The 27,943-nt window shown below is 38.6% G+C and overlaps 1 protein-coding gene across 1 annotated transcript in view; it reads right to left on the bottom strand.

Annotated features, from left to right (window-relative positions):
• The window catches only part of LOC135563129 (piezo-type mechanosensitive ion channel component 2-like), a 396,954-nt gene extending 384,978 nt beyond the window's left edge, over positions 1-11,976 (bottom strand). Inside the window, 2 exon segments of the mRNA XM_065006107.1 lie at positions 5,172-5,267; positions 11,913-11,976. Coding sequence (XP_064862179.1) covers positions 5,172-5,267; positions 11,913-11,976 — 160 coding nt within the window.
• Between the last annotated feature and the right edge of the window lie 15,967 nt (positions 11,977-27,943).

Here is a 27,943-nt window from a genome sequence, read left to right on the forward strand (position 1 = left end):
AGGATGTTCAATAGAGTCTATGTGTAGAGGATGGGCCATGGGGGTAGGACCAGGATGTTCAATAGAGTCTATATGTAGAGGATGGGGGGGGTAGGACCAGGATGTTCAATAGAGTCTATGTGTAGAGGATGGGGGTAGGACCAGGATGTTCAATAGAGTCTATATGTAGAGGATGGGGGTAGGACCAGGATGTTCAATAGAGTCTATGTGTAGAGGATGGGCCATGGGGGTAGGACCAGGATGTTCAATAGAGTCTATGTGTAGAGGATGGGCCATGGGGGTAGGACCAGGATGTTCAATAGAGTCTATATGTAGAGGATGGGCCATGGGGGTAGGACCAGGATGTTCAATAGAGTCTATATGTAGAGGATGGGGGTAGGACCAGGATGTTCAATAGAGTCTATATGTAGAGGATGGGGGTAGGACCAGGATGCTCAATAGAGTCTATGTGTAGAGGATGGGCCATGGGGGTAGGACCAGGATGCTCAATAGAGTCTATGTGTAGAGGATGGGCCATGGGGGTAGGACCAGGATGTTCAATAGAGTCTATATGTAGAGGATGGGCCAGGATGGGGGAGGATAGGGGGTACCAGGATGTTCAATAGAGTCTATATGTAGAGGATGGGCCATGGGGTAGGACCAGGATGTTCAATAGGTCTATATGTAGAGGATGGGGACCAGGATGTTCAATAGAGTCTATATGTAGAGGATGGGGGTAGGACCAGGATGTTCAATAGAGTCTATGTGTAGAGGATGAGGGTAGGACCAGGATGCTCAATAGAGTCTATATGTAGAGGATGAGGGTAGGACCAGGATGTTCAATAGAGTCTATGTGTAGAGGATGGGCCATGGGGGTAGGACCAGGATGTTCAATATGTGAGTCTAGAGTCTATGTGTAGAGGATGGGCCATGGGGGTAGGACCAGGATGTTCAATAGAGTCTATGTGTAGAGGATGGGCCATGGGGGGTAGGACCAGGATGTTCAATAGAGTCTATATGTAGAGGATGGGCCATGGGGGTAGGACCAGGATGTTCAATAGAGTCTATATGTAGAGGATGGGGGTAGGACCAGGATGTTCAATAGAGTCTATGGGTAGAGGATGAGGGGTAGGACCAGGATGCTCAATAGAGTCTATGTGTAATAGAGTCTCATATCTATATAGAGGATGGATGGGGGTAGGACCAGGATGTTCAATGTTCAGAGTCTATATGTAGAGGATGGGGTAGGACCAGGATGCTCAATAGAGTCTATATGGATGCTGCTCAATAGAGTCTATGTGTAGAGGATGGGCCATGGGGTAGGACCAGGATGCTCAATAGAGTCTATGTGTAGAGGATGGGCCATGGGGGTAGGACCAGGATGTTCAATAGAGTCTATGTGTAGAGGATGGGCCATGGGGGTAGGACCAGGATGTTCAATAGAGTCTATATGTAGAGGATGGGCCATGGGGGTAGGACCAGGATGTTCAATAGAGTCTATATGTAGATTATGGGCCATGGGGTAGGACTTCTTGTTCATTAGTCTATTGTGAGAGGATGAGGGGGTAGGACCAGGATGCTCAAAGACTCTATATTCTCTCTCTGGGGTAGGACCAGGATGTTCAATAGAGTCTATGTGTAGAGGATGAGGGTAGGACCAGGATGCTCAATAGAGTCTATATGTAGAGGATGAGAGTAGGACCCCAACAGGACCCCACCTTCACATCTTTACAGGCAGAGGGGATAACTATAGTGTTGGACTGACCTATGTGACACTATGTGACCCTGAAGTCATACATTCCCTGACATTACCTTGCAGAAGTCTTCTTCTCTCATTACCTATTGATGAGACGGTAAGTAGTACACTTTAAAGACTCTCCTCTCTCTCTCTCCTTCCTCCATACTGTACTCTATCCCTCCATTCCATCATCCCTTCCTCCATACTGCACTCCATCCCTCCATTCCATCATCCCTTCCACCATACTGCACTCTATCCCTCCATTCCATCATCCCTTCCTCCATACCACTCTATCCCTCCATTCCATCATCCCTTCCTCCGTCCATCCCTCTCACCTTCCCTATCTCCCTCCCTCTCTCCTTCCCTATCTCTCTCCTTCCCTCTCTCCTTCCTCCATACCACTCCATCCCTCCATTCCATCATCCCTTCCTCCATACTGCACTCTATCCCTCCATTCCATCATCCCTTCCTCCGTCCCTCCCTCTCTCCTTCCCTTCTTCTCTCCTTCCTTCTCACCCTCTATTCCATCCTTCCCTCCCTACATCTATTCTCCTTTACTTCCTGACAGACAGGCTTTTATCTCTCTCTCTCTCTCTCTCTCTCTCTCTCTCTCTCTCTCTCTCTCTCTCTCTCTCTCTCTCTCTCTCTCTCTCTCTCTCTCTCTCTCTCTCTCTCTCTCTCTCTCTCTCTCTCTCTCTCTCTCTCTCTCTCTCTCTCCCTCCTCCTCCCTCCCTCCCTCCCTCCCTCCCCTCTCTCTCTCTCTCTCTCTCTCTCCCTCTCCCTCCCTCCTTCGTGTCTTTTATTTACTGAGAGGACATCAGCGTCCTCTCCTCTCCTGAGCCAATCTAGCTGTATGTATTGTTAAACATTGACGTGATTGAACTTTCCAGGAAGCACCGTGTTGAGTGGTATAAGGTATTGGGGGGGGGTTCTAACCGTCTTAACCATCCAGTTTACTATCCTTCTGTGGTATAGGAAGGAATACCTGTCTCTAGGCTCTTTTCATGACCACAATGCCACACTAAACCACACTGGGCCAGAGGAGAGATCAAGAGGACTGTATTCTAAGTGAACCCAGAACTCATGTCATAACTGGTCAGCTGCAGGATTAAGTTCAGGACAACTTCTACATATAATACACTAAGCATTGACCTCTTAGATCTCCTTATGACCTTTTCTGTTCAAAACAGCTGAGTAGCTTTTACATCAGTTCTCCTCATCTGAATTCTGAGAACCCCTCTCTCGATTCAATTGAATAATACATGTTTTACATTTTAAATTAACCTTTATTTAACTAGGCAAGCAAGTTAAGAACAAATTATTATTTACAATGACTGCCTACCTCGGCCAAACCCTAACCCGGACGACTCTGGGCCAATTGTGTGCCACCCTACGTGACTCCCAATCACGACCGGTTGTGATACAGCCTAGATACAAACCACGGTGTCTGTAGTGACGTCTCAAGCACTGAGATGCATTGTCTTAGACCGCTGCACTTGTCGGGAGCCCAAATAGGCAATACATTTCTCTCTTGGACAAAGCATACAACCAGTGACCAAACTAGCTGCATTATCCAATCATTGCCAAGGAAATCATGTCATCAAGGAAAAACCATTTGGCTTTTCTGAAACAGAGAATTCTGTGAAGGTGGTTGGTTCTGGAGGTGAAGTATTTATGAGCGCCAGTTGACTATGTGACGTTTAGAGAAGAGTTAGAGGCAAAGAGGGAATAGGAGGAGGTAGAGGTAGAGGAGGATAAGGAGGAGGTAGAGCGAAGAGGAGGAGGTAGAGGTAGAGGAGGATGAGGAGGAGGTAGAGAGAAGAGGAGGAGATGGAGGTAGAGAGAAGAGGAGGAGATAGAGGTAGAGGAGGATGAGGAGGAGGTAGAGAGAAGAGGAGGATGAGGAGGAGGTAGAGAGAAGAGGAGGTAGAGGAGGATGAGGAGGAAGAGATAGAGAGAAGAGGAGAAGGTAGAGAGAAGAGGAGGTAGAAGTAGAGGAGGATGAGGAGGAAGAGATAGAGAGAAGAGGAGAAGGTAGAGAGAAGAGGAGGTAGAAGTAGAGGAGGATGAGGAGGAAGAGATAGAGAGAAGAGGAGAAGGTAGAGAGAAGAGGAGGTAGAATTAGAGGAGGAAGAGATAGAGAGAATAGGAGAAGGTAGAGAGAAGATGAGGTAGAGGTAGAGGAGGATGAGGAGGAAGAGATAGAGAGAATAGGAGAAGGTAGAGAGAAGAGGAGGTAGAGAGAAGACGAGGAGGTAGAGGTAGAGGATGAGGAGATAGAGAGAAGAGGAGGTAGAGAGAAGAGGAGGTAGAGAGAAGACAAGGAGGTAGAGGTAGAGGATGAGGAGATAGAGAGAAGAGGAGGAGGTAGAGGTAGAGGATGAGGAGGAGGAAGAGATAGAGAGAATAGGAGAAGGTAGAGAGAAGAGGAGGTAGAGAGAAGAGGAGGAGGTAGAGGTAGAGGATGAGGAGGAGGAAGAGATAGAGAGAATAGGAGAAGGTAGAGAGAAGAGGAGGTAGAGAGAAGACGAGGAGGTAGAGGTAGAGGATGAGGAGGAGGAAGAGAGAAAAGTTGAGGGAGGAGGTAGTGGAGGTAGAGGAGGAAGTAGAGGAGGCTAAGGACGAGGTAGAGGAGGATGAAGAGGAGGATGAGGAGGAGGATGAAGAGGAAGATGAAGATGAGGTAGATGAGGTGGTAGAGGAGGTAGAGGAGGAGGAGGTAGAGGAGGAGGAGGTAGAGGAGGAGGTAGAGGAGAAGGAGGAGGTAGAGGAGGAGGAGGTAGAGGAGGTAGATGAGGTGGTAGAGGAGGTAGAGGAGGAGGAGGTAGAGGAGGAGGAGGTAGAGGAGGTAGAGGAGGAGGAAGAGGAGGAGGTAGAGGAGGTAGAGGTAGAGGAGGAGGTAGAGGAGGAGGAGGGGGAGGAGGAGGTAGAGGAGGAGGTAGAGGAGGAGGAGGTAGAGGAGGAGGAAGTAGAGGAGGAGGAGGAGGTAGAGGAGGTGGTAGAGGAGGAGGAGGTAGAGGAGGAGGTAGAGGAGGAGGAGGAGGAGGTAGAGGAGGAGGAGGTAGAGGAGGAGGTAGAGGAGGAGGAGGTAGAGGAGGAGGAAGTAGAGGAGGAGGAGGTAGAGGAGGAGGAGGAGGAGGAGGTAGAGGAAGAGGTAGTAGAGGAGGAGGAGGTAGAGGAGGTAGAGGAGGAGGAGGTAGAGGAGTATGAAGAGGAGGAGGAGGTAGAGGAGTATGAAGAGGAGGTAGAGGAGGATGAAGTTGAGGTAGAGGAGGAGGTAGAGGCGGAGGTAGAGGAGGAGGAGGTAGAGGAGTATGAAGAGGAGGTAGAGGAGGATGAAGTTGAGGTAGAGGAGGAGGTAGAGGCGGAGGTAGAGGAGGAGATAGAGGAGGTGGTAAAGAAGGACGAGGAAGAGGTAGAGCGAAGAGGGTGATAGAGAAAGAGGGAGACTTACCCTGCATGGTTGTGCTGGTGGGCTCAGGGAAAAGGGGAATAAGGAGGAGGTAGATGAGGTAGACGAATGATAGCCCATTGTACCGGAACAAACAAGCTGTAACAGACACACACAGATATTAGTAATTCACTCAAAAGTAGCGACATTAAAGTAAAAACAACATATTTAACAGAATTGAAATGTTGAATTTCAGACAGTATTGACCAGAGACATATAAAGACATACAGATATCTTCACATGTACCGTACAGATATCTGGACATGTACCATACAGATATCTGGACATGTACCATACAGATATCTGCACATGTACCGTACAGATATCTGGACATGTACCATACAGATATCTGGACATGTACCATACAGATATCTGAACATGTACCATACAGATATCTGGACATGTACCATACAGATATCTGGACATGTACCATACAGATATCTGCACATGTACCGTACAGATATCTGGACTTGGCTGGACATGTACCATACAGATATCTGGACATGGCTGGACATGTACCATACAGATATCTGAACATGTACCGTACAGATATCTGGACATGTACCATATAGATATCTGGACATGTACCATACAGATATCTGAACATGTCTGGACATGTACCATACAGATATCTGGACATGTACCATACAGATATCTGGACATGTACCATGCAGATATCTGCACATGTACCATACAGATATCTGGACATGTACCATATAGATATCTGGACATGTACCATACAGATATCTGGACATGTACCATATAGATATCTGGACATGTACCATACAGATATCTGGACATGTACCATACAGATATCTGGACATGTACCATACAGATATCTGAACATGGCTGAACATGTACCATACAGATATCTGGACATGGCTGAACATGTACCATACAGATATCTGGACATGGCTGGACATGTACCATACAGATATCTGGACATGTACCATACAGATATCTGGACATGGCTGAACATGTACCATATAGATATCTGGACATGTACCATACAGATATCTGAACATGTACCATACAGATATCTGGACATGTACCATACAGATATCTGAACATGTACCATACAGATATCTGAACATGTACCATACAGATATCTGAACATGTACCATACAGATATCTGGACATGTACCATACAGATATCTGAACATGTACCATACAGATATCTGGACATGGCTGAACATGTACCATACAGATATCTGGACATGTACCATACAGATATCTGAACATGTACCATATAGATATCTGGACATGTACCATACAGATATCTGAACATGTACCATACAGATATCTGGACATGTACCATACAGATATCTGAACATGTACCATACAGATATCTGGACATGGCTGAACATGTACCATACAGATATCTGGACATGGCTGAACATGTACCATACAGATATCTGGACATATCTGAACATGTACCATACAGATATCTGGACATGTACCATACAGATATCTGGACATGTACCATACAGATATCTGGACATGTACCATACAGATATCTGAACATGTCTGAACATGTACCATACAGATATCTGGACATGTACCATACAGATATCTGGACATGTACCATACAGATATCTGAACATGTACCATACAGATATCTGGACATGTACCATACAGATATCTGAACATGTACCATACAGATATCTGAACATGTACCATACAGATATCTGCACATGTGGTATTGCTGTTTAGTCTGTTAGATATCAGCCTCAGAGAGAACACACTTGACGTGGTTAATCATCCTGACAGTCTCTGTGTGTTAATGTGAACTCAGCGTAGGAACAATTAACATGCTGAGGAGGTCTACCATGTCAATAATGTGAAAGGGAGAACTATCACCTTATGGTGAGAATAGCCGACTAGCAAGATCGGTTTCAGACGCAATCGTTAGGCTGAAAGGATGAAACAGTATCTGTTCTACCAGTAAATTCAGGCAGTAGTGTTAATCCCACAGCACAGTCCCCGCAGCCGGACTATTTTCTCAGGACTTTTGTAAAGAAATGCTGTCGGCGTGCTCAGTGTCTCTCATTCAGCCGATAGAAACTTTCAACTTGTTCTCCCCATTAATCAACGAGTCGGAGTCAGAAGCCGAGCCTTCTCAGGTCTCTACTCCTCCCGTTACGGAGTCAGAAACCGAGCCTTCTCAGGTCTCTACTCCTCCTGTTACGGGGTCAGAGACCGAGCCTTCTCAGGTCTCTACTCCTCCCGTTACGGAGTCAGAAGCCGAGCCTTCTCAGGTCTCTACTCCTCCCGTTAGGGAGTCAGAGGCTGAGCCTTCTCAGGTCTCTACTCCTCCCGTTAGGGAGTCAGAGGCCGAGCCTTCTCAGGTCTCTCCTCCACCTGTTACGGAGTCAGAAGCCGAGCCTTCTCTGATCTCTCCTCCACACGTTATGAAGTCAGAGGCCGAGCCTTCTCAGGTCTCTACTCCTCCCGTTAGGGAGTCAGAGGCCGAGCCTTCTCAGGTCTCTCCTACACCCGTTACGGAGTCAGAAGCCGAGCCTTCTCAGGTCTCTACTCCTCCCATTACGGAGTCAGAGGCCGAGCCTTCTCAGGTCTCTCCTCCACCTGTTACGGAGTCAGAAGCCGAGCCTTTTCAGGTCTCTCCTCCACCCGTTACGGAGTCAGAGACCGAGCCTTCTCAGGTCTCTCCTCCACCCGTTATGAAGTCAGAAGCCGAGCCTTCTCAGGTCTCTACTCCTCCCGTTAGGGAGTCAGAGGCCGAGCCTTCTCAGGTCTCTACTCCTCCCATTACGGAGTCAGAAGCCGAGCCTTCTCAGGTCTCTACTCCTCCCGTTAGGGAGTCAGAGGCCGAGCCTTCTCAGGTCTCTCCTCCACCCGTTACGGAGTCAGAGACCGAGCCTTCTCAGGTCTCTCCTCCACCCGTTATGAAGTCAGAAGCCGAGCCTTCTCAGGTCTCTACTCCTCCCGTTAGGGAGTCAGAGGCTGAGCCTTCTCAGGTCTCTACTCCTCCCGTTAGGGAGTCAGAGGCCGAGCCTTCTCAGGTCTCTACTCCTCCCATTACGGAGTCAGAGGCCGAGCCTTCTCAGGTCTCTACTCCTCCCGTTAGGGAGTCAGAGGCAGAGCCTTCTCAGGTCTCTCCTACACCCGTTACAGGGTCTGAGCCGCTGAAGCCTCCCACCATTAGCTCTGACAAATTGAAAACTCTAGTCATTGGCGACTCCATTACCCGCAGTATTAGACTTAAAACGAATCATCCAGCGATCATACACTGTTTACCCGGGGGCGGGGCTACCGACGTTAAGGCTAATCTGTTTACCAGGGGGCAGGGCTACCGACGTTAAGGCTTATCTGTTTACCAGGGGGCAGGGCTACCGACGTTAAGGCTAATCTGTTTACCAGGGGGCAGGGCTACCGACGTTAAGGCTAATCTGTTTACCAGGGGGCAGGGCTACTGACGTTAAGGCTAATCTGTTTACCAGGGGGCAGGGCTACCGACGTTAAGGCTAATCTGTTTACCAGGGGGCAGGGCTACCGACGTTAAGGCTAATCTGTTTACCAGGGTGCAGGGCTACCGACGTTAAGGCTAATCTGTTTACCAGGGGGCAGGGCTACCGACGTTAAGGCTAATCTGAAGATGGTGCTGGCTGAAGCTAAAACTGGCAAGTGTAGAGAGTATATAGATATTGTTATCCACGTCGGCACCAACGATGTTCGGATGAAACAGTCAGAGGTCACCAAGCGCAACATAGCTTCAGCATGTAAATCAGCTAGAAAGATGTGTCGGCATCGAGTAATTGTCTCTGGTCCCCTCCCAGTTAGAGGGAGTGATGAGCTCTACAGCAGAGTCTCACAACTCAATCGCTGGTTGAAAAATGTTTTCTGACCCTCCCAAAAGATAGAATTTGTCGATAAGTGAAAGAGGTTGTGATAATAGTGCTACTTAATGTTGTATCCTTCACTTTCAAGGTAGTCATAGTCAATGAACTAATCACTGATCATAAACATGATGTGATTGGCCTGTCTGAAACTAAAAACCAGAGGAATTTACTGAGTTAAATTCCACTCCTAAACCCTACCAGTAGGGTGAGTCAACATGTTCTCTATACTTGCACGAACGAGCGCACACACACACACACACACACACACACACACACAGAAATCAGAACCATGGACAGCCACATCATATTTAGCTTACGTTGGACTAAATCGTTTTTGGTATCTTTAAGTTGTCACTGTATGAGACTAAGCAGAGGTGATTTTATGATGTTGAAGTTGAAATGGTGCTGGAATAGTGGAGGCAGCTCCTGTTGATGAAATGGTGCTGGACTAGTGGATGCAGCTCCTGTTGTTGACATGGTGCTGGAATAGTGGAGGCAGTTCCTGTTGTTGACATGGTGCTGGAATAGTGGAGGCAGTTCCATGTGGTGCTGGAATAGTGGAGGCAGCTCTGGTTTTCTTCGTGACTTGCAGTAACTCTCTGTGGTTCTAAATCAAGAGTTGTTTAGTGGTCCGAAAATGTCTGAAACATTACCTTGCTTGACCTGCTGTAGGTCATGTAACTGTTTGTTACATACAATGTGCTTTGTGGACTTCACCAGACAGATGTTGCTCTGGTTTTGTGATGAAACAAAGGTGTGGTTGAATTTATTTTTTATTGTCTCGGCTTTAGACCTAAATATCACGGTGTCAAGGCAGATGAACTAACAGGTTATAGAGAAAACAACGCAATTATCACAGTACATAGTTATAACATTATGGCTTCTTCTTGGGGAGGGAGGGCTTGGCTTCCCCAGTGATTTTACCCACGCACCGCTACTACCTACCTACCCCTAGTTACTGGTCCACCTACCCCCTAGTTACTGGTCCACCTGTCTACCTACCCCCTAGTTACTGGTCCACCTGTCTACCTACACCCTAGTTACTGGTCCACCTGTCTACCTACACCCTAGTTACTGGTCCACCTGTCTACCTACACCCTAGTTACTGGTCCTCCTGTCTACCTACCTACCCCTAGTTACTGGTCCACCTACCCCCTAGTTACTGGTCCACCTGTCTACCTACCCCTAGTTACTGGTCCACCTGTCTACCTACCCCCTAGTTACTGGTCCACCTGTCTACCTACCCCCTAGTTACTGGTCCACCTGTCTACCTACACCCTAGTTACTGGTCCTCCTGTCTACCTACCTACCCCTAGTTACTGGTCCACCTGTCTACCTACCTACCCCTAGTTACTGGTCCACCTGTCTACCTACCCCTAGTTACTGGTCCACCTGTCTACCTACCTACCCATAGTTACTGGTCCACCTGTCTACCTACCCCCTAGTTACTGGTCCACCTGTCTACCTACCTGCCCCTAGTTACTGGTCCACCTGTCTACCTACCTACCCCCAAGTTACTGGTCCACCTGCCTACCCCCTAGTTACTGGTCTACCTGTCTACCCCCTAGTTACTGGTCTACCTGTCTACCCCCTACCCCTAATTACTGGTCCACCTGTCTACCTACCTACCCCCAAGTTACTGGTCCACCTGTCTACCCCCTAGTTACTGGTCCACCTGTCTACCCCCTAGTTACTGGTCTACCTGTCTACCCCCTAGTTACTGGTCTACCTGTCTACCCCCTAGTTACTGGTCTATCTGTCTACCCCCTAGTTACTGGTCTATCTGTCTACCTAGTACCTACCTATGCTAACCCTACCGCCCTAGGCGATACTGACAATGACATTGCTCATCAAAAACTGGACATGCTTACTGAATTAATACTGAAAATGTTTACAGTACTATGGTCTACTACAAATTATACTTGTGGTTGAGAAATACAATAAAAAAAATCAAGAATTTAGTTGAATGTTTTTGACACTGAATAAGCAAAAATCAAAATAGATGAACTCTCCTAATTATTTCATGGTAATAAATACGTCACAACCAAATGGTATAATATTTGGTACTTTAAATCTCACATCGTGTTTTTCAGATGCTTGGAGAAATTACACGGCTCCAAAAGGCGCTCAAGATCAATTCCACATGACGTCCATACGCAGTTCATGACACAGCAATAGACCCGTTCTAGTCTGAACAGTTGGTGAAGGAAAGGGAAAAGATATGAACTTTATCAAGTAACCTAAGACACATTTTTTAGCCTAGTGGTTAGAGCGTTGGACTAGTAACTGAAAGGTTGCAAGTTCGAATTCCCGAGCTGACAAGGTACAAATAGGTCGTTCTGCCCCTGAACAGGCAGTTAACCCACTGTTCCTAGGCCGTCATTGAAAATAAGAATTTGTTCTTAACTGGCTTGCCTAGTAAAATAAAGGTAAAATAAAAATAAACGTTTTTTTATTTCAGATATTAACTTGGAGCAGAAAAGTAATGGAATACGACTGAAAGGTTGCAGTGTGTTACGCACAACCGCCCCTGTGAAATAATACGTGCTCATATTAGGAGGTTTTCCATAAATACATGGATTTCAGTGGTTATTACGAAATCAAAGACGACTGAATTCTAGTGTCATTACTTGTCCAACAAGAACCACAAACCTGTAACACAGTACCCAGACATTGATTAGCCTACTGTAACGTTTTAAATATATATATATGAATTCCTTCATAAAAGTATGACTGTTATTATTAGGGCAATAAACATATTTAAACTAATATTTTGTTGCAGGCTGTCATCTGCAATGCCTGTGAGGTTGGTTTTTTAAATACTGTTTTCATGACTATTTGGATGGCGCATTAGATGCGGTACCTTTTTATGCATAAAACGTACCTGTTGCTAAACATATCGGAAGAAGCAATCTGAAGATCAGCCCGCAGACCACCTCGGACGCCATCGCGTTGGCCAGTCGGTATTACCACCAGGTACAAGGGGAGAGGATGGTCTCACGCACGTTGGTTGTCTGGCATCCCTTCCAGTAAAGTCCTCAGACTCCAAATGGTCAACAATTTATTTGGTCATATGTAACCAACATTCTACGCCAAAATGTAACATTTTTAAAGGAAAGAATGCAGTACCATATAGACCACAGCCGTCACGGAACAATTTAACGTTATTATTCAATTCTGGTTAATGAAGTTATGATTATGAATCCCTTTTCAGTTGGTCAAACCCAGGCTTTGACGCATTGGTGAAATGTGACTTTCCGACTTCTGTTTTGACTCTGGTTCCTCGATCGAACTCCGCAGGACCACCGAGTGATTGACAGGTGTTTCAGCCACTCCGCGGGCTTCTCTGTGTAAGTGGTTTATCCCCCTTGGTAATAAGGGAGAGGGATGGGACACTTCCCCCCTGTAATGACTGTAAACAGCGCCAAGCCTTGGTAGGCTATACTTATCGATTAAAAAAAACAGCACTATGTTGTGACCCCTCTTTAAATCCCAGAAGATATTTAGTCATCTCAACCACGGCCCACCACAACTGAAACTATTTCTCTCCTTTATAAAAATAAATAAATCATGTAATTCCGCTGTTGAAGCTTCAACTGTCTCTGTGCGTGTGCGTGTGCGTGTGCGTGTGCGCGCGTGCGCGCGTGTGCGTCTGTGTGTGTGTGTGTGTGCGCGCGTGTGCGTCTGTGTGTGTGTGTCTGTGTGTGTGTCTGTGTGTGTGTGTCTGTGTGTGCGTCTGTGTGTGTGTGTCTGTGTGTGTGTGTGCGCGCGTGTGCGTCTGTGTGTGTGTGTGCGCGCGCGTGTGCGTCTGTGTGTGTCTGTGTGTGTGTGTGTGTGTGTGTGTGTCTGTGTGTCTGTGTGTGTGTGTGTCTGTGTGTGTGTGTGTCTGTGTGTGTGTGTGTGTGTCTGTGTGTGTGTGTGTGTGTGTGTGTGTGTGTGTCTGTGTGTGTGTGTGTCTGTGTGTGTGTGTGTGTGTGTCTGTGTGTGTGTGTGTCTGTGTGTGTGTGTGTCTGTGTGTGTGTGCGTGCGTGTCCACATTATACGATGCTCAAACATAAAGATTTGCTCCATCTGTTTCTTACCTGAATCTATTAAAGCAAAAGTAATGGAAGAACCCCATGGTGACACTGCATGTATCCTGGCTTTAGACTACATAACCAGTGGTGGGGAAAGAACCCAACTGTCATACTTGAGTAAAAGTAAAGATACCTTAAAGCAAGATGATGCGAGTAAAGGTCAAAGTCACCCAGTAAAATACTACTTTAGTAAAAGTCTAAGTATTTTGATTGAAATATACTGTAATTGCTAAATTATATTTCAGTATCAAAAAAGTACAAGTATAAATCATTTCACATTCCTTATATGAAGCAAACCAGACGGCACCATTTTCTTGTTTTTAAACGTATGGATAGCCAGGGGCAACATTCAGAGATAATTTACACACGAAGCATGTCTGTTTAGTGAGTCTGCCAGATCAGAGGCAGTAGCAATGACCAGGGATGTTCTCTGTTTAGTGAGTCTGCCAGATCAGAGGCAGTAGCAATGACCAGGGATGTTCTCTGTTTAGTGAGTCTGCCAGATCAGAGGCAGTAGGAATGACCAGGTCTGCCATCAGAGGCAGTTGACCAGGGATGTTCTGTTTAGTGAGTCTGCCAGATCAGAGGCAGTAGCAATGACCAGGGATGTTCTCTGTTTAGTGAGTCTGCCAGATCAGAGGCAGACCAGGGATGTTCTCTGTTTAGTGAGCAATGACCAGGGATGTTCTCTGTTTAGTGAGTCTGCCAGATCAGAGGCAGTAGCAATGACCAGGGATGTTCTCTGTTTAGTGAGTCTGCCAGATCAGAGGCAGTAGCAATGACCAGGGATGTTCTCTGTTTAGTGAGTCTGCCAGATCAGAGGCAGTAGCAATGACCAGGGATGTTCTCTGTTTAGTGAGTCTGCCAGATCAGAGGCAGTAGGAATGACCAGGGATGTTCTCTGTTTAGTGAGTCCGCCAGATCAGAGGCAGTAGGAATGACCAGGGATGTTCTCTGTTTAGTGAGTCTGCCAGATCAGAGGCAGTAGGAATGACCAGGGATGTTCTCTGTTTAGTGAGTCTGCCAGATCAGAGGCAGTAGGAATGACCAGGGATGTTCTCTGTTTTGTGAGTCTGCCAGATCAGAGTAGCAATGACCAGGGATGTTCTCTGTTTAGTGAGTCTGCCAGAGGGGATGTTCTCTGTTTATGAGTCTGCAGGGATGTTGTTCTCTGTTTAGTGAGTCTGCCAGATCAGAGGCAGTAGGAATGACCAGGGATGTTCTCTGTTTAGTGAGTCTGCCAGATCAGAGGCAGTAGCAATGACAGATCAGTGAGGCCAGATCAGGAATGACCAGGGATGTTCTCTGTTTAGTGAGTCTGCCAGATCAGAGGCAGTAGCAGACCAGAGGTGAGTCTGCCAGATCAGGAATGACCAGGGATGTTCTCTGTTTAGTGAGTCTGCCAGATCAGTGGCAGTAGGAATGACCAGGGATGTTTTCTGTTTAGTGAGTCTGCCAGATCAGAGGCAGTAGGAATGACCAGGGATGTTTTCTGTTTAGTGAGTCTGCCAGATCAGAGGCAGTAGGAATGACCAGGGATGTTCTCTGTTTAGTGAGTCCTCCAGATCAGAGGCAGTAGGAATGACCAGGGATGTTCTCTGTTTAGTAGTGAGGCAGTAGGAATGACCAGGGATGTTCTCTGTTTAGTGAGTCTGCCAGATCAGAGGCAGTAGGAATGACCAGGGATGTTCTCTGTTTAGTGAGTCCTCCAGATCAGAGGCAGTAGGAATGACCAGGGATGTTCTCTGTTTAGTGAGTCCTCCAGATCAGAGGCAGTAGGAATGACCAGGGATGTTTTCTGTTTAGTGAGTCTGCCAGATCAGAGGCAGTAGGAATGACCAGGGATGTTTTCTGTTTAGTGAGTCTGCCAGACCAGAGGCAGTCGGAATGACCAGGGATATTCTCTTGATAAGTGCGTGAATTGTACAATTTTCCTGTCCTGCTTTTGGGTGTCAGGGAAAATGTATGGATTTTTTTTTTTCACCTTTATTTAACCAGGTAGGCTAGTTGAGAACAAGTTCTCATTTGCAACTGCGACCTGGCCAAGATAAAGCATAGCAGTGTGAACAGACAACACAGAGTTACACATGGAGTAAACAATTAACAAGTCAATAACACAGTAGAGAAAAAAGGGGAGTCTATATACATTGTGTGCAAAAGGCATGAGGAGGTAGGCGAATAATTACAATTTTGCAGATTAACACTGGAGTGATAAATGATCAGATGGTCATGTACAGGTAGAGATATTGGTGTGCAAAAGAGCAGAAAAGTAAATAAATAAAAACAGTATGGCGATGAGTTAGGTAAAAATGGGTGGGCTATTTACCGATAGACTATGTACAGCTGCAGCGATCGGTTAGCTGCTCAGATAGCTGATGTTTGAAGTTTGGTGAGGGAGATAAAAGTCTCCAACTTCAGCGATTTTTGCAATTCGTTCCAGTCACAGGCAGCAGAGAACAGGAACGAAAGGCGGACAAATGAGGTGTTGGCTTTAGGGATGATCAGTGAGATACACCTGCTGGAGCGCGTGCTACGGATGGGTGTTGCCATCGTGACCAGTGAACTGAGATAAGGTGGAGCTTTACCTAGCATGGACGTGTAGATGACCTGGAGCCAGTGAGTCTGGCGACGAATATGTAGCGAGGGCCAGCCGACTAGAGCATACAGGTCGCAGTGGTGGGTGGTATAAGGTGCTTTAGTGACAAAACGGATGGCACTGTGATAAACTGCATCCAGTTTGCTGAGTAGAGTGTTGGAAGCAATTTTGTAGATGACATCGCCGAAGTCGAGGATCGGTAGGATAGTCAGTTTTACTAGGGTAAGTTTGGCGGCGTTAGTGAAGGAGGCTTTGTTGCGGAATAGAAAGCCGACTCTAGATTTGATTTTCGATTGGAGATGTTTGATATGAGTCTGGAAGGAGAGTTTACAGTCTAGCCAGACACCTAGGTACTTATAGATGTCCACATATTCAAGGTCGGAACCATCCAGGGTGGTGATGCTGGTCAGGAGTGCGGGTGCAGGCAGCGAACGGTTGAAAAGCATGCATTTGGTTTTACTAGCGTTTAAGAGCAGTTGGAGGCCACGGAAGGAGTGTTGTATGGCATTGAAGCTCGTTTGGAGGTTAGATAGCACAGTGTCCAAGGACGGGCCGGAAGTATATAGAATGGTGTCGTCTGCGTAGAGGTGGATCAGGGAATCGCCCGCAGCAAGAGCAACATCATTGATATATACAGAGAAAAGAGTCGGCCCGAGGATTGAACCCTGTGGCACCCCCATAGAGACTGCCAGAGGACCTGACAGCATGCCCTCCGATTTGACACACGGAACTCTGTCTGCAAAGTAGTTGGTGAACCAGGCAAGGCAGTCATCCGAAAAACCGAGGCTACTGAGTCTGCCGATAAGAATATGGTGATTGACAGAGTCGAAAGCCTTGGCAAGGTCGATGAAGACAGCTGCACAGTAATGTCTTTTATCGATGGCGGTTATGATATCGTTTAGTACCTTGAGCGTGGCTGAGGTGCACCCGTGACCGGCTCGGAAACCAGATTGCACAGCGGAGAAGGTACGGTGGGATTCGAGATGGTCAGTGAACTGTTTGTTGACTTGGCTTTCGAAGACCTTAGATAGGCAGGGCAGGATGGATATAGGTCTGTAACAGTTTGGGTCCAGGGTGTCTCCCCCTTTGAAGAGGGGGATGACTGCGGCAGCTTTCCAATCCTTGGGGATCTCAGACGATTAAAAAGTACATTATTTTCTTTAGGAATGTAGTGGAGTAAAAGTAAAAGTTGTGAAATATATACATAGTAAAGTAGAGATACCCCAAAAAAAAACTTAGGGTAGTACTTGAAATACAATAAAACAATGACTGAAACGCTGTCCTCACAGCCAAGAGTAATACAACTAGACTGAAACGCTGTCCTCACAGCCAAGAGTAATACAACTAGACTGAAACGCTGTCCTCACAGCCAAGAGTAATACAACTAGACTGAAACGCTGTCCTCACAGCCAAGAGTAATACAACTGGACTAAAACGCTGTCCTCACAGCCAAGAGAAATACAACTAGACTGAAACACTGTCCTCACAGCCAAGAGTAATACAACTAGACTGAAACGCTGTCCTCACAGCCAAGAGTAATACAACTAGACTGAAACACTGTCCTCACAGCCAAGAGTAATACAACTAGACTGAAACGCTGTCCTCACAGCCAAGAGAGTAATGTCCTCACAGCCAAGAGTAATACAACTAGACTGAAACACTGTCCTCACAGCCAAGAGTAATACAACTAGACTGAAACACTGTCCTCACAGCCAAGAGTAATACAACTAGACTGAAACACTGTCCTCACAGCCAAGATAAATACAACTAGACTGAAACACTGTCCTCACAGCCAAGAGTAATACAACTAGACTGAAACGCTGTCCTCACAGCCAAGAGTAATACAACTAGACTGAAACGCTGTCCTCACAGCCAAGATAAATACAACTGCCAAGAGTTTACAACTGGACTGAAACACTTCCTCACATAGAATCTGGAGCCTTTTACTAGAATCTGAGCCTTACTACACACAGGTTGTTACCAGGTTTTGCCAGGACATTACTATGGGTTACCATGTCAACCTGGACGTTACTAGGGGTTACCAGGTTTAGCCTGGATGTTACTGGGGGTTACCAGGTTTAGCCTGGATGTTACTGGGGGTTACCAGGTTTAGCCTGGACGTTACTAGGGGTTACCAGGTTCAGCCTGGACGTTACTAGGGGTTACCAGGTTTAGCCTGGACGTTACTAGAGGTTACCAGGTTTAGCCTGGATGTTACTTTAGCCTGGTTACTAGTTACCAGGTTTAGCCTGGATGTTACTAGGGGTTACCAGGTTTAGCCTGGATGTTACTAGGGGTTACCAGGTTTAGCCTGGATGTTACTAGGGGTTACCAGGTTTAGCCTGGACGTTACTAGGGGTTACCAGGTTCAGCCTGGACGTTACTAGAGGTTACCAGGTTTAGCCTGGATGTTACTAGGGGTTACCAGGTTTAGCCTGGATGTTACTAGGGGTTACCAGGTTTAGCCTGGATGTTACTAGGGGTTACCAGGTTTAGCCTGGATGTTACTAGGGGTTACCAGGTTTAGCCTGGACGTTACTAGGGGTTACCAGGTTTAGCCTGGATGTTACTAGGGGTTACCAGGTTTAGCCTGGACGTTACTAGGGGTTACCAGGTTTAGCCTGGATATTACTAGGTGGTTACCAGGTTGAGCTTCGTCTCAGATCAGATTGTGCTGTATACGGCCATTGGAGTTGGCAAGACAACACAAGCGGATCTGGAACCAGGCTGAAGGAGTTTTGGACATGTGCCCCCCCCAGTGTTGTTCAGCAAGTAACAGAGAGTCATCACCATGATGCCTTAAAGATCCTTCCCTCAGATGGATGGATGGCCTATCTTCAGCAATGACTTGTGTTTATCCATTATTCATCCATTCCTTTACAGGGATGGAGAGAGGAGATCCTGAACCAAATGGACAGAGCAGTTTTATGTACCCGGCTGAGCGGCGCAGGTGGTTATTTTGAACAGTCTCTGACTCTCTCCTTCACTACACATCCAAATAAGAAATGCTAGAGATTGTAGCCTGTGGTATTGTATTAGTTAACTACTACTGAGGCTCAATGTTAGAGAGTTGACATGAACCCTGATTTAGTCTATCTACTGCCAGATTATACGGGTGTTTCAAACTTTACATCATTTACTGAACCGGATTTGTCTTCTCCATTTGTTATCTAATAATCATCATCATCATCATTTTGGTGGGTACTTATATTTGTCCTATTTCACACATGTAAATAAGAACATGTAAATAAAAACAAACCGACCAAAACAAAACGGGACCGGCACAGACCTAAAAACCAAAATGAGACTTTAATTTGATAGTTTCCTAACAGCAAGTGTTTTTACTGAGTCCTCTTTTACTGTTGTATTAAAACGCATGTGTGAAATGGAAATGTATTTTGTTGGCATCTCTCAAAGTTCCCCTGAGACAACCTGGGAGAGTGGGGTCACGGACAGGGTCTGCATTATCAACGCAACCCTGGCGCAATTAGGGTTAAGTGCATTGTTTTTATGGTTTCTCGGACAAACTAAAAAAATAAATAAAATGAGACTAACCACTTACAGTATGTTGTCTTTCAAACCTCAAAACCACATTATCCATAAACAACTATAATAACGGGAAGCAGGTGCAATAATATCCAGAAAGAACATAATATACACAATAATATACACAATAATATACAGAAACAACATAATATACACAATAATATACAGAAACAACATAATATACACAATAATATACACAATAGTATACAGAAACAACATAATATACACAATAATATACACAATAATATACAGAAACAACATAATATACACAATAATATACAGAAACAACATAATATACACAATAATATACACAATAATATACAGAAACAACATAATATACACAATAATATACACAATAATATACAGAAACAACATAATATACACAATAATATACAGAAACAACATAATATTTCATTTAATTTAAATTTGACCTTTATTTAACCAGGCAAGTCAGTTAAGAACACATTCTTATTTTCAATGACGGCCTGGGAACAGTGGGTTAACTGCCTGTTCAGGGGCAGAACGACAGATTTGTACCTTGTCAGCTCGGGGGTTTGAACTTGCAACCTTCCGGTTACTAGTCCAACGCTCTAACCACTAGGCTACGCTGCCGCCCCATAATATTGCCACATAATATACACAATAATATACACAATAATATCCAGAAACAACATAATATACAGAAACAACATAATATACACAATAATATACACAATAATATCCAGAAACAACATAATATACAGAAACAACATAATATACAGAAACAACATAATATACACAATAATATACAGAAACAACATAATATACACAATAATATACACAATAATATACAGAAACAACATAATATACAGAAACAACATAATATACAGAAACAACATAATATACACAATAATATACAGAAACAACATAATATACACAATAATATACAGAAACAACATAATATACACAATAATATACACAATAATATACAGAAACAACATAATATACAGAAACAACATAATATACACAATAATATACACAATAATATACACAATAATATACAGAAACAACATAATATACACAATAATACACAGAAACAACATAATATACACAATAATACACAGAAACAACATAATATACACAATAATATACAGAAACAACATAATATACACAATAATATACACAATAATATCCAGAAACAACATAATATACACAATAATACACAGAAACAACATAATATACACAATAATATACACAATAATATACAGAAACAACATAATATACACAATAATATACAGAAACAACATAATATACACAATAATATACAGAAACAACATAATATACAGAAACAACATAATATACAGAAACAACATAATATACACAATAATATACACAATAATATACAGAAACAACATAATATACAGAAACAACATAATATACAGAAACAACATAATATACACAATAATATACAGAAACAACATAATATACAGAAACAACATAATATACAGAAACAACATAATATACACAATAATATACAGAAACAACATAATATACACAATAATATACAGAAACAACATAATATACAGAAACAACATAATACACAGAAACAAATATAATATACAGAAACAACATAATATACACAATAATATACACAATAATATACAGAAACAACATAATATACACAATAATATACAGAAACAACATAATATACAGAAACAACATAATATAAACAACATAATATACACAATAATATACAGAAACAACATAATATACACAATAATATACAGAAACAACATAATATACACAATAATATACAAACAAAAATATACATAATATACACAATAATATACAGAAACAACATAATATACAGAAACAACATAATATACACAACAATATACAGAAACAACATAATATACAGAAACAACATAATATACAGAAACAACATAATATATATACAGAAACAACATAATATACAGAAACAACAATATACATAACATATATATAGAAACAAATAATAATATACAGAAACAACATAATATACACAACATATATACAGAAACAACATAATATACACAACATAATATACAGAAACAACATAATATACAGAAACAACATAATATACAGAAACAACATATACACAATAATATACAGAAACAAATATACACAATAATATACAGAAACAACATAATATATAATAATATAACATAATATACAGAAACAACATAATATACACAATAATATACAGAAACAACATAATATACAGAAACAACATAATATACACAATAATATACAGAAACAACATAATATACATAATATACACAAATATACAGAAACAACATAATATACACAATAATATACAGAAACAACATAATATACACAATAATATACAGAAACAACATAATATACAGAAACAATATACAGAAACAACATAATATACACAATAATAACACAACATAATATACACAATAATATACAGAAACAACATAATATACAGAAACAACATAATATACAGAAACAATAATATACAGAAACAACATAATATACACAATAATATACAATAATATACAGAAACAACAAATAACAACATAATATACAGAAACAACATAATATACACAATAAACATATACACAATAATATACAGAAACAACATAATATACACAATAATATACACAATAATATGAAAACAACATAATATACACAAAATATACAGGGGCAGATAATATACAGAAAAACATAATATAATATACACAATAATATACAGAAACAACATAATATACAGAAAAACATAATATACAGAAACAACATAATATACAGAAACAACATAATATACACAATACAGAAACAACATAATATACACAATAATATACAGAAACAACATAATATATAATATACACAACATAATATACACAATAATATACAGAAACAACATAATATACAGAAACAACATAATATACAGAAACAATAACAGAAACAACAATAATATACAGAAACAACATAATATACACAATAATATAAGAAACAACATAATATACACAATAATATACACAATAATATACAGAAACAACATAATATACAGAAACAACATAATATAACAACATAATATACAGAAACAACATAATATACAAACAACATAATATACAGAAACAACATATACAGAAACAAATAATATACAGAAACAACATAATATACAGAAACAACATAATATACACAACATAATATACAGAAACAACATAATATACACAATAATATACACAATAACATAAGAAACAACATAATATACACAAACAATATACAGAAACAACATAATAACAACAATAATATACACAATAATATACAGAAACAACATAATATACACACATAATATACATAATATATAAACAACATAATATACACAAACAACATAATATACAGAAACAACATAATATACAACAAATATACAGAAACAACATAATATACACAATAATATACAGAAACAACATAATATACACAATAATATACAAAACAACATAATATACATATAATATACAGAAACAACATAATATACAAAACAACATAATATACAGAAACAACATAATATAAACAACACAATAATATACAGAAACAACATAATATACAGAAACAACATAATATACAGAAACAATATAATATACAGAAACAACATAATATACAGAAACAACATAATATACACAATAATATACAGAAACAACATAATATACAGAAACAACATAATATACAGAAACAACATAATATACACAATAATATACACAAACAACATAACATAATACACATAATATACACAATAATATACAGAAACAACATAATATACAGAAACAACATAATATACAGAAACAACATAATATACAGAAACAACATAATATACACAATAATATACAGAAACAACATAATATACACAATAATATACACAATAATATACAGAAACAACATAATATACAACATAAAACAATAATATACAGAAACAACATAATATACAGAAACAATAATATACAGAAACAACATAATATACAGAAACAATAATATACACAATAATATACAGAAACAACATAATATACACAATAATATACACAATAATATACAGAAACAACATAATATACACAACATAATATACAGAAACAACATAATATACACAAACAATAATATACACAATAATATAAACAACATAATATACAGAAACAACATAATATACAGAAACAACATAATATACAGAAACAACATAATATACACAATAATATACAGAAACAACATAATATACAACAATAATATACAGAAACAACATAATATAACAATAATATACAGAAACAACATAATATACAGAAACAACATAATATACACAATAATATACAGAAACAACATAATATACACAACATAATATACAGAAACAACATAATATACAGAAACAATAATATACAGAAACAACATAATATACAGAAACAATAATATACACAACATAATATACAGAAACAACATAATATACAGAAAATATACAGAAACAAACAATAATATACAGAAACAACATAATATACAGAAACAACATAATATACACAATATACAGAAACAACATAATATACACAATAATATACAGAAACAACATAATATAATAGAAACAACATAATATACACAATAATATACAGAAACAACATAATATACACAATAATATACACAATAATATACAGAAAACATAATATACACAATAATATACACAAAATAACAGAAACAACATAATATACACAATAATATACAGAAACAACATAATATAATAATATACAGAAACAACATAATATACACAATAATATACAGAAACAACATAATATACACAATAATATACACAATAAACAAACAACATAATATACACAACATAATATACACAACATAATACACAGAAACAACATAATATACACAATAATATACAGAAACAACATAATATACACAATAATATACACAATAATATACAGAAACAACATAATATACACAATAATATACAGAAACAACATAATATACACAAACATAATATACAGAAACAAATATAATAACAACATAAACAACATAATATACAGAAACAACATAATATACAGAAACAACATAATATACAGAAAATATACAGAAACAACATATACACAGAAACAAAACACATAATATACACAATAATATACAACATAATATACACAAACAACATAATATACAGAAACAACATAATATACAGAAACAACATAATATACACAATAATATACAGAAACAACATAATATACACAATATACAGAAACAACATAATATACAGAAACAATATAATATATACACAATAATATACAGAAACAACATAATATACAACAAAATATACACAATAATATACAGAAACAACATAATATACACAAACAACATCATACAACATAAATAACAACATAATATACACAATAATATACAGAAACAACATAATATACAAACAACATAATATACACAATAATATACAGAAACAACATAATATACAGAAACAACATAATATACACAAACAAAACAGAAACAACATAATATACAGAAACAACATAATATACAGAAACAACATAATATACATATACAGAAACAACATAATATACACAATAATATACACAGAATATACAGAAACAACATAATATACACAATAATATACAGAAACAACATAATATACACAATAATATACACAATAATATACAGAAACAACATAATATACAGAAACAACATAATATAATATACAGAAACAACATAATATACACAAACAGAAACATAATATACACAATAATATACACAACATAATATACAGAAACAACATAATATACAGAAACAACATAATATACAGAAACAACATAATATACAAATAATATACAGAAACAACATAATATACAGAAACAACATAATAAACAACATAATATACACAATAATATACAGAAACAACATAATATACACAATAATATACACAATAATATACACAACATAATATACAGAAACAACATAATATACACAATAATATACAGAAACAACATAATATACAGAAACAACATAATATACACAATAATATACACAATAATATACAGAAACAACATAATATACACAGAAACAACATAATATACACAATAATATACAGAAACAACATAATATACACAACAGAAACAACATATATACAAACAATAATATACACAAACAACATAATATACACAACATAATATACAGAAACAACATAATATACAGAAACAACATAATATACAGAAACAACATAATATACAGAAACAACATAATATACACAATAATATACAGAAACAACATAATATACACAATAATATACAGAAACAACATAATATACAGAAACAACATAATATACAGAAACAACATAATATACACAATAATATACACAATAATATACAGAAACAACATAATATACACAATAATATACACAATAATATACAGAAACAACATAATATACACAATAATATACACAATAATATACAGAAACAACATAATATACACAATAATATACAGAAACAACATAATATACACAATAATATACACAACATAATATACAGAAACAACATAATAATACAGAAACAATAATATACAGAAACAACATAATATACACAATAATATACAGAAACAACATAATATACAGAAACAACATAATATACAGAAACAACATAATATACAGAAACAACATATACAGAAACAACATAATATACAGAAACAACATAATATACAGAAACAACATAATATACACAATAATATACAGAAACAACATAATATACACAATAATATACACAATAATATACAGAAACAACATAATATACAGAAACAACATAATATACAGAAACAACATAATATACACAATAATATACAGAAACAACATAATATACACAATAATATACAGAAACAACATAATATACAGAAACAACATAATATACACAATAATATACACAATAATATACAGAAACAACATAATATACACAATAATATACACAATAATATACAGAAACAACATAATATACAGAAACAACATAATATACACAATAATATACAGAAACAACATAATATACAGAAACAACATAATATACACAATAATATACAGAAACAACATAATATACACAATAATATACACAATAATATACAGAAACAACATAATATACACAATAATATACAGAAACAACATAATATACAACATAATAATATAGAAACAACAAACAACATAATATACACAATAATATACACAATAATATACAGAAACAACATAATATACACAATAATATACAGAAACAATAATATACACAATAATATACAGAAACAACATAATATACAGAAACAACATAATATACACAATAATATACAGAAACAACATAATATACAGAAACAACATAATATATACAGAAACAACATAATATACAGAAACAACATAATAATATACACAATAATATACACAACATAATATAATATACAGAAACAACATAGAATACACAATAATATACAGAAACAACATAATATACAGAAACAACATAATATACAGAAACAACATAATATACACAATAATATAACAATAATATACAGAAACAACATAATATACACAATAATATACAGAAACAACATAATATACACAATAATATACACAATAATACACAGAAACAACATAATATACAGAAACAACATAATATACACAATAATATACAGAAACAACATAATATACACAACATAATATACACAATAATATACAGAAACAACATAATATACACAATAATATACACAACAATATACAGAAACAACATAATATACAGAAAACAATAATATACAGAAACAACATAATATACACAATAATATACAGAAACAACATAATATACAGAAACAACATAATATACAGAAACAACATAATATACAGAAACAACATAATAACACAATAATATACAGAAACAACATAATATACAGAAACAACAATATACATAACATACAGAAACAACATAATATACACAATAATATACACAATAATATACAGAAACAACATAATATACACAAAATATACACAATAATATACAGAAACAACATAATATACACAATAATACAGAAACAACATAATATACACAATAATATACACAATAATATACAGAAACAACATAATATACACAATAATATACAGAAACAACATAATATACACAATAATATACAGAAACAACATAATATACAGAAAATAACATAATATACAGAAACAACATAATATACAGAAACAACATAATATACAGAAACAAATACAACATAATATACAGAAACAACATAATATACACAATAATATACAGAAACAACATAATATACAGAAACAACATAATATACACAACATAATATACAGAAACAACATAATATACACAATATAATATACAGAAACAACATAATATACACAATAATATACAGAAACAACATAATATACAGAAACAACATAATATACACAATAATATACAGAAACAACATAATATACACAAACAACATAATATACAGAAACAACATAATATACAGAAACAACATCATATACAGAAACAACATAATATACACAATAATATACAGAAACAACATAATATACACAATAATATACACAATAATACACAGAAACAACATAATATACAACAACATAATATACAGAAACAACATAATATACAGAAACAACATACATATACAGAAACAAATATACATAATATATAATATACAGAA

This window comes from Oncorhynchus nerka, linkage group LG20, assembly GCF_034236695.1.
Source record: "Oncorhynchus nerka isolate Pitt River linkage group LG20, Oner_Uvic_2.0, whole genome shotgun sequence".
NCBI classification, from domain to species: Eukaryota; Metazoa; Chordata; class Actinopteri; order Salmoniformes; family Salmonidae; genus Oncorhynchus; species Oncorhynchus nerka.